Source organism: Fukomys damarensis, unplaced genomic scaffold (assembly GCF_012274545.1).
Source record: "Fukomys damarensis isolate Sample0158 unplaced genomic scaffold, DMR_v1.0_HiC HiC_scaffold_19, whole genome shotgun sequence".
Taxonomy (NCBI): Eukaryota; Metazoa; Chordata; class Mammalia; order Rodentia; family Bathyergidae; genus Fukomys; species Fukomys damarensis.
The window spans coordinates 59,128,658-59,138,893 of record NW_022900931.1 but is presented as its reverse complement, the minus strand read 5'-3'; the positions used below and the strand labels follow the sequence as shown (position 1 = coordinate 59,138,893).

The 10,236-nt window shown below is 44.6% G+C and overlaps 1 protein-coding gene across 1 annotated transcript; it reads right to left on the bottom strand.

The window, feature by feature from the left end:
* Window positions 1-686: 686 nt before the first annotated feature.
* On the bottom strand, window positions 687-4,948 carry LOC104855634 (galectin-10-like). Its single transcript, XM_033765992.1, has 4 exons — window positions 4,781-4,948; window positions 3,735-3,811; window positions 3,080-3,290; window positions 687-949 (listed from the first exon to the last, which is right to left on the bottom strand). Exons 1-4 carry the CDS (start codon window positions 4,793-4,795, stop codon window positions 722-724), a joined length of 531 nt encoding a protein of 176 aa, XP_033621883.1. The 5' UTR covers window positions 4,796-4,948; the 3' UTR covers window positions 687-721.
* Window positions 4,949-10,236: the final 5,288 nt, after the last annotated feature.

Below are 10,236 nucleotides of genomic sequence, written 5' to 3'. Positions count from 1 at the left end.
GTGAACCTGGTGGATATGTGAGAAGCAAGGAAGACCTGTCACTGTGTGCTCCAGTTCTCCCCGCACTGCAGGAAGAGGTAAGAGTGCTCACTGTACCTCTTGAGCTTTTGGGCTTTTCTGTAGGTCCAATCTGATTCAGTTTTCCCATTTTATCTTGTGATATATAATTGTATTAGTCAGCTTTGTATTACTACAACTAAGCACCCGAGGCAATTCACTTACAAAGGAAATGTTTCTCCCCCAAGCCACCAACTACCTGTGTGTGGCAATAGGGAGTGTGGAATATTTCAGTTTAGCAATTGGAACTGGGTGAGGACCTTGGTTCCAAGGGCCTGGCGTATAATAGGGACTTTACAGAAATGTTGCTCCCAAGGTTTCTCAGACATTTCAGTGACCTGACTTCTTCTGTCACAAAAAGATTTATCTTCTTTTTCATTGCTACTTATGTTTGTGGTGCTCGGAATTGAACTGGCGGACTCCAGCATGCTCTGTCATGTCTCTACTGCTGAACTCACATCAGCCCAGATTGATCCATCTGGACCGCCCCCCCATAACTCCCATGTGCCTCTTGGTGATGACCATTTCTTTTCTTTCTCTCTAAAAGAAGAGCCAGATCCTGCCACGTTTTGTAAAGTTTTAATGACCAATTGGATCCAAAGGGTAATGAGGAATCACTGTTCGTGGGCTTGGGGTATTCCACGGCGATGTACAGAGAAACTCTTCACAATGGGGAATGTGTGTATGGTCCCTCCTGGATATTCACCGAGATCAGGGAAACGTCTCTCCACACCTGTATCATCTGCACCGAATTCACTGGGGTTCGATGGACAAAGATGCAACACTGTTTGCCGTTCACTGAAATCTGCAAAGGGAAAGTGTGAGACACGCAGCACGCTGCCAGACAAGTGTGCCATCCTTCCTGTTTCTCCCCTACCGCCTCTACCTGCCCTCAGACCACTCCTGATGACACCTCCGCACACAGTGGTCATCATGCTATTTCCAGGCTACCTTTCTTTCTTTCTTCTTTCTTTTAACTCTTTCAGACAGGTGCTCACTCTCTCTTGTTTCCTTTCTTCCTCCAGTGAGCTTCTACCACTCCCGGTCACTCAGCCTCTCTTCTACCCTAGCAGATCCCAAGGGCGAGGGACTATGTCGTGAGTCTCAAACCCTTGTGTCTTGCTCAGAACCAGCCACACAGTCAGAGCTCAGTACACACTGAGCAAATGCAAGAGTTTCTGTCCCACAGGGCCTGACCGACATGACTGCTGATGGCCTAGTTTCTTTTTTGAGTACTCAGATTTGGACTCGTGGAGGTAAAGAATGAAACTTGAATGTTCTCAAACAGATGAGCACAGATGATTCAAACACTATGGTATTATTATGAACAGCAGAGAAGCGTGAAAAAATTTCCCGCCTTTATCTTCATAATATGTCAATCATTTAGCCTACTGAAATGAGATCACAAAATTGTGTATATTTTTATTTATTTTTTGAGATAGGGTGTCATTATGTAGTTCGGGCTCGTCTTGCACTCAGTATGTAGCCCAAGCAGGCCTCTGACCCTTGGCAGTCCTCCTGCCCCAGCCTCTTGAGTGGTGCAACTACAGTTATGTGCCACCACACACACAACTGTGCATTTCTTTACTGCTGAGGCTGTACGCGGCATAGTTTTTTAGGTGTTAATTTGTCAAATTTAAAACACACATAGGTTTGGATCCATCTATTCCATTTCTTTAAAATAGTCCACCAAAAAAATAAAGGAATTGGGATGATGATAATGATGAATTATATAGAGACATGATCGTTAAAAGAGTAAAATATTAGAAACAGCCTAAATGTCTCCCATCAAGGGGCAGGTTGAACCAGTTATGGCAACTCTTTTGGAAGAGCATGTGATCATTAAAGAACAGGGCAATGGATGGCATGGTTTCAAAAAGCCATATTCTTTTTAAAATTCCATTTGTATTTTAGTTGATTTATAAGAATGTTACATATTTGGGAGTGCCATGAGATATTTCAATACATGTATGGTATTCATAATGATCAGGCTGTTTATGTACATCACTTTAGATGTGTATCATTTCTGAATGTTGGGAATATTCAAACTACTAGCTATTTTGAGATAGGAAATTCATTGTCACCAGCCATCATTATCTTACTGTGCTAGAAAACGTTCGAAGCCGTTTTGCTTCTCCAACTGTACGCTTTGACCACGACCCATCCTCTGTCTACCCTCCTGTTCCCTCGTGTCAGTCCTCGGCTCTGGAAACCAATATTCTCCTATTTGTTCGTAAGATTTATTCTCTGACAACAAATCCCGACTCCAGACAAGGAACGCAAATATTACATACTGCAAACTTGTGTCCAAAAAAAAAAAAATAAATAAGACGATGGCATAGAGGAGGGGGAGGGAGGGAGGGAAAAGAAATGACAAAAAGAGATTAAGATGCGCTATGTATGTGGACTGACTGCTCACAAGCGATGTAAGCATTATGTCCGATACACACGAACCGATAAACTAAAACAGTAAAAATTTTTAAGTAAGTTACGCTTCTCAGCCTGTACTGTATAGAGAAAAAGATATAACTGCTTGTTTAAAAGGCGACAAATGAAAGTCTGCACACACAAACACAGACACACAAGGCTTCTGTAAGTGTAGACTATCTCAAGACAGAATAGAGAAGCAAGTAACGGCTGCTATGGCAGAAGAATTGAGGTTTAGGAGCGAGAGGAAGGCATGATTTTTAAAGGATTGATACAGTCTTATTCGTGTGTATTTTCTACTGCGTAGCTTCCTAAAAAGTTCCATGAGAGCAGACACAGAAATGAGAGCTATGGGGGAAGATAGAATTTTGTCCACGTTCTGGGGAAATGACAGTGAGAGGTGACTTTGCACGCTGGTCCGATTTGAAGGAGACCCAAGGAGGCAGCACAAGCAGACCTGCCCAGGGATGAACGTCTGGGGCAGGAGAAGTTACAGAAGATGGACCCAAAATGATTGTCAACGCCGGGCCAGGGAGAGCTGAGTCCTCCAAGAGGCTGTGGAGGCTGCCCGGGGGTTCACCCTGCAATCACTCACCTGGTAGTGCTTCTGCAGTACCAAGATGTGCAGCTCAAATTCTGTATCTTCTTCAAAGGGCACGCTCAAGGATTTCTCATGAGTTCCCCAGCCATCATTCTGAAGAGTGTTCATGATCACAAATTTGCCAAAGTACACTTGGAAGGAGAAGGCGATGTTAGACTGCTCGTTGGTGCCAGTGTGGAAGTCCACCTGCATTTGTGGGTCCTTTCTGAAGACCAAAGAACATAGCGTGCTCAGTCCGTCCCTTCCTCACAGCACAAACCCCTTCCCACAGTGTCCTCATGCTGCCTCCTGGGTGGTACAGAAACCCTTGTCCCTCTAGGGCTTGCTGCAGAGCTGCTGTGTCTCTGTCCCGACCCTGAAGCTGAGCAGCAGCTGTGGAGAGAGGCCTATGGATCGTGCATCCCCCGAGAAGCCTGTGTCCCTGGACGCAGAGCCACAGCCCCAACCTGCGTGGTCTCCTACCCCAGAAATCAAGATCTGACCGTAGCCCGGCAAATAACCTCTCACCGTGGGGTCTCCAGCCCTCCTCCCACGGTGTGGCCCCAGCGGGCTGATCAAACGTGTCAGCGTCACCCCGACACGACTGGAGCCCCTGAGCTCTCACAGCCTCACGCCTCACCCACCCGCACCCACACACTGCAGGACTCACCGGAAAGCATTGTTAGCTTTGCCTCTGATCGTCACTGTAGAGCCCACAGGCAAGGACACATTCCGTGAGTACGGGATCTGTTGTGGGGATCGAGAGTGGACAAGAGGTGTCAGGCCAGGTGTGTGTGATCCTCCCACGAGAGACCGGAGGCCACCAGATTAGAGGCCAAAGGTCAGACTCTGGCTCCTTTTGCTTTTGTCCCCAACACAGTTGGGGCTAAGTTTCCTTGATGAGACAGAAGAGTTGCAGAAGTGCCAGGCAATCCGGGTTCAAATCTTGAATTTGTAATGACCTCGTAGATCCATTGCTTGAGTGTGATTAGTTTCTCTAACACAAGGATTTATTTAAAACTTCTTATTCTTTAGAATGTTATCAGCACCAGAAGACTTGGATCAATGTAAAATCTTAATCCTCATTACTGACATGGAGAAGCTCTACACTGGGCTTACCCATTGGCAGGGGAAAGCCCTTTCTGCAATTCCACCCGACAATAACTCTGCCATCTGAACCTGTTAAAATGAGATGTAGGGATGTTGCTCACTGATAGAGCTTGTACTTGACATGTGCAAGGTGCCGGGTTTCATCCCTAGCAACAACGCTCGCCCACACGCACATAGCCCACACACAGAGTCCAGCTGAATCACAGCGGAGTAATGCACACTCCCCAGCTCCTGCCAACTGTGCTGTGTGACATTGCTCATTTACTGCTCTAGTTGTACTCATGTACACACTCACAGCCACAGTGTTGAAGAGCAACCGTGCAGCCTCTCTTCTACTCACTCCCATAGTCCCACATCCTGGTTACCTGACCACCTCCCAAGGACACTGCCCATCTCAACGGAGCGCACACGCAGCTTGATAACCCAGTACTGCACACGTCTGCCATCCCTATAAGGATCTCTTGCATCACATCCTCAGTGTCCTTCTGTTCTACACGAGCACCTCCGCCAGCAAAATATGTGCCAAGGAAACACTCACATTTGCATCTCATAAAACTTCCCCTTCTTTCATCTGGGAGCACTGGACCCAGTGCCATTTTAACTCACCTGCAGTTCCACCATTGTTGGCTTCCTCTGGGTGGCTGTGCCCAGTTGGTGCTTCTGTGCAGCTCTCTTGGAGTCGCAGTATATAAAGCGTCCCCGGAAAGCCTTGCCCTTTGGCTATGTTCCTGTTTCCCAGCCACTCTCAGGAAGGTTTCCTACCAGGGTGACTGTTTGCCTGTCAGATACAATCTCTCTTTTTACCATGCCTACATTGCTGGCCTGGGTCAGTGATGCAACAGACATTTCAGATTCGAAGGAGGAAGGCGTGGGAAGGGGATTGCACAACAGAGGCGATGCGGTGAAGGGTGAGCAGGTCTCATACCGAGCCTCCATGCCTCCGGCTGAGCCTTTTGCCCACCAGGCAGAGTTTGTCCAGAAAGTGTACATTTTTCTGACTTCTCCATTGGCAAAGGCAAGGGGAAACGGGGGCTAAGGCCCTTGGCTTTAAAGGAATTATTCTGGGAGAATATTGACGCTGATCCTCAGCAGGACCCAATAGAGACCATTTTTGTGGCAATCTCAACCCCACATCGAGCCGCTTGGCTTTGCTAAGGTCAGTGCCGCCAGGCGAGGTCTGCTCAGACCGCTGTCTCACATAGCTTGCCTCTGAGACGCTTCCCTTCCGCTCAGACGGTCCATGTGCTCCCACACGTCACAGAGCCTGCCCATCTTCAGGGCCCTACACTGCTGCATTCACTTGTCCTCACCCCCGCCAGGAGAGTGTTGCGTTGCAAGCGTCAGAACCCTACGTTACACACAGGATATTACCGACCAGAGCAGCTCACAGGAGCTGTGGCCTCCAGAGTCACTGCTGGGGTCCGGGATTGACCTCCTCCTGTGGCCCTGTGCAGCTGGCTTCAGACCTTTAACCTTTCAGAGATTGAAAAACCATGACGCAAAGACCTCATACTCTTCTTGCTCTTGGTGTCTCTGTCCCCACCAGAAATCCTTTAGTGACTTTATGTCTTTCCCCCAGAACCTCACCGTAAATTACACTGTCCCTTGTTTGTTTTTATAATGTTGAAAATCACACTCAGGGGCATTCTCCCACTGAGCTACACCCCTTGTCGCTTTCATTTTGAGACAATTTTGCTAAAGTTGATGAGGTGGGACTTGAACTTGTGGTTCTCCTAACTCAGAATCCAAAAAAACTGGGATTAGAAGATGGCACCACCACACCCAGCTCTGTTTTTGTTTTTGTTTTTGTTAAGTGAAATAATCTATACCCAGAGAATCAAGTACCACCTCTTCTTCCTACTATGTGAAATTAAGAAAATAACAAGAAAGTAGAGGGAGGCTGTTACTAGACAAGAAGGGATAAGGGGAAGGGAGAAAGGTATGAGGGTGATAGGGATGGATATAATTAAAATACATTATATGTATTGAAACCCAATATTTCACAGCATTAATAGACAGTAATAAAATATACTCTTTTTTTTGTTTTGTTTTGTTTTGTTTTTTTGAGACAGCGTCTCACTATGTAGTTGAGACTGACCTGGAACTCACTATGTAGCCCAGGCTGGTCTCGAACTCACAGCGATCCTCCTACCTCAGCCTCCCAAGTGCTGGGATTACAGGTGTGTGCCACCAAGCCTGGCTTTTTTGGTTTTTTTGAGATATGGTCTTGCTATGTAGTTCAGGCTGGCCTTGAACTCACTATGTAGCCCAGGATGACCTTGAACTCACAGAAATCCTGCTTCAACCTCCAGAGTGCTGGAATTACCGGCATGGACCACCACGCCAAGCTATAAAATATATTTTACAAAGAAACCTTAGTTGTTTTTTTGCAAGTAAGCCTTCTGTTGTTCTACATACAAAATGAACTTTTTAAAACACCTCATTCCAGAAAGAATGGCTGCTATCATGAAATCAACCAATAACAAATGCTGGCAGGGTTATGGGGAGAAAGGGACTCTTCTTCATTGTTGATGGGAGGATAGCTTGGTGCTACTACAGTGGAAATCATCATGGAGATACCTCAACACCTAGGATTAGAAGTATCATTTGACCCAGCTATTCCTCTGCTGGGAATTCCTCTGCTCCCAAAGAATTAAAAGAATCATATCACGGTGATATATGCTCACTCATGTTTATAGTGGCTCAGTTTGTAATCACTAAAACTTGGAAACAGCCCAATTGTCCATCAACTGGAGACTGGATGAATATGTGGGTTTTTTTGGATCTCTTTTTTTTTGGTACCGGGGATCAAACTTGGGTCCTAGTGCTTGCAAGGCAGATGGCGGAACCACTGAGCTAAATCCCCAGCCTATGTGGTTTTTTAAAAATATAAAATGGAGTACTACTCAGTCATGAAGAACTAGAAACTAGAGTCATTTATAGCTAAGTGGATGGATGCACATTGAGACCATACTCTTAAGTGAAATTAATAGGACACACTTGTAAATACCAAATAGTTTCTCTGGTATGAAAAACTAAAAGTGTAAATAAATGTATATTTATATTATTAATAAGTATAAATAAATGAGCATACTCAAGAGAGGCACATGTTGCCTCTGATATCCAAAATGTATAATTTATATTGTGTAATAAGAAGAAAAGGTCTAAAGGAGTAGAGGAAGTGGGAGAGGTAGGGGAAAGGAAAGAAGGGAAAAGAAAAAATATGAGGAAAAACAAAAAAAATACAGAAACAAAGTCTTTGTAAATAGGGAAGGATGGAGGGGGTGAAGGGAGGACAGGGGAATGGGGAAAAAATAAGAACCAACGTACATCATCCCAAAGAAGAATGTAACTATATTGTATACCTAAAATGTACCAATAAACTTAATGAAAAAAAGAATATTTTGTGCTATATTATAGAATGGGTATGTCCTCCAAAGTCAACATGTTAAGGGCCTCCTCCTCCTCTGTTTAGCACTACTGGGAGCTGGTGGAACCTATAAAATGTAGGGTCTTGCCCGCATGGTGGTGCGTGGGTGTAATTGCAGCACATAGGAGGCTGAAACAGGAGGATTGCTGTAAGTTTGAGGGCATCCTGGGTTACACCGTAAGTTCAAAGACAGCCTGAACTACATAGTAAGATACTGTATAAAACAACTAAACAAACAAAACAAATAAAAGTAGGATCTACTGGGAGATTTTAGGTCATTGGGTTTGTGTTCTTGAATAGGATTGCGATGATGCTGTTCTTTCTTGTAGGGGACGTAATGGGAGACCTTCCTATTGATTATGCCCAGAGCAGGCTGTGAGCAGTGCAGGCTGTAAAGAGTTAACCCCACAACTGGCTTTTTTTGAGAAATGCGTCAGACCAAAGCCTACGTGACTAGGTAATATGGCAGCTGATGTCAGAGTGACTCACACCCAAATTCCGTTCCCAAAATTAAGAATGCTTTGTCTCTTCTCTTACAAGCCTTGCCTGTGTCAGTAACATATCCCCAGCAACCACACATAGCCCTATGACCCTAACCTATGAGGTCACCAATAAATATCAGCAGCTTTGGCTGGCCAGGGTCTTTTGCTGCTTGTTCAGTATTGGCCATCCTGCCTCCCCATTTCTTTCTTTCTTTAATTCTGTCTTTAAATTTTTCTTGTGTTCCTCAAAAAACCAATACTAGTGATTCCATTTGACCCAGCTATTCCCCTTCTTGGTATCTTCTTGAAAGGATTAAAAACATCACATCACAGAAACATATGCATACCCATGCTTATAGCTGCTCAATTTGTAATAGCTGCATCGTACAAACAGACCAAATACCTATCAGAGGATGAATGGATAAAGAAGATGTGGGGTTTTTTATGCAATGGAGTACTACTCAGCCATAAAGAAAGATAAACTTGAGACATTTATAGATAAGTGGATGCACCTTGATACCGTACTCAGGTGAAATAAATCAAACACACGTGTGTGTGTGTGTGTGTGTGTGTGTGTGTGTGTATACTGCATTGTTTCTCTGGTGTGAGAAACTGAAAGTGTAAATGAGGACCAAAACATATCATAAGTGTTGTAAGAAAAGGAAGAAAATGTTCAAATGAGTAGGGGAATTAGGGAGGGGAGTGGGCAAAGGAAAGGAAAAAAAGAAAGAGAAAATGGAGGCCTGCCTTGCAAGCGCAAGGACCCGAGTTCAATCCCCGGTACCAAAAAAAAAAAAAGAAAGAAAAAATGGAAACAAAGTTTTTGTAAATAAGGAAGGGTGCAGGAGCTAAAGGGAGAGAAGGGGAATGGAAAAAATAAGAACCAAGATAGACCATGTACATGTACAAATTTCCTGTGGTAAATGTGATCTTTATGCATACATAAAATGTACCAATAAACTTAATTTAAAAAAAGAAGCCATTGGGCTGGGGATTTAGCTCAGTGGTTCTGCCACATGCCTTGCAAATGCAAGGACCTCAGTTCGATTCCAGGTACCAAAGAAGAAGGAGAAGGGAGGAGAAGGAGACGGAGAAGAAGAAGCCATCAAAATATTTAGTAGTTAAAAGAAAAATAGAAGGTTTTCTTTACACCTTGCAGTGTAGCACCAAACTAGAGATCAGAATCCGTTTCAGGGGCCTTAGATATCCTCCCCTGCCTTCCTCCCTCCATCTGTCTCTGACGCTATTCTCCCTCTGTCTCTCTCTATGTCCCTCTGTTTCTGTTTCTGTGTCTTTGTCTTTCTCTCTCCCTCTCTCCCTCCTTGGTGACCTGAAGTGAGCAGCTATTTTCCACCATGTGGTCACCACCATGATTTGCTGGCACAGACCCGAAGCAAAACGGTCATTATTCACAGAGCGAATTCTCTAAAACTAGGAACCAAAATAGACCTCTCCTACTTTTTTTTTTTTTAGTCTGATTATCTCAGGAAATTTTTACAGTAACGGACAGCTGACTACTATAACGGGTAAATAGATCAGAGGGACATACTCAAGAGGGCACGTGTTGCCTCCGATATCCAAAGGTGCTTGCTCGACATTATGTCTTTTCTTTGGTGGGAAGAGGAGCCAGATGTAAGAAGTTGTCTTTCACCTTTGAAGCAAGATCGCAGCATGCCCCATCTCCTGGGCTCCTAGATATTTCACCAAGGTGATAAGACCTGGAATGTTTCTGAGATTTATTCCCCACACTCTGAAGCATCAACACCTTCCAGAATCATTTACAGAAGCGATCACCCTCTCCTCTCCAGGTTTAAGGAGAATAATACCATCAGTGTAAAAGACCAAGTCGGTGTCTTGTGCAAGGGAATAATAACCAAGTTCTACGTGGACAAAACTTTCAAAAGGGTTGGAGAAGGGCAGGGGATTTGGCTCAGTGGTTCACTGCCTGCCCCACAAGCACAAGGGCTGGAGCTCAATCCCTGGTAACAGAAAAGAAAAGGTGTGGGGAAGGGTTGGAGAATTGATGGGCTCTGAGGGAAGTGTGTCAGGAATGTCAGCACAAAGCAAAGTGCTTCCTGTGCTCTTTTTGGTTTGTTTCTTGTTTGTTTGTTTCGTTTTGTTTTGTTTTTGGTACTGGAGACTGAGCTAAG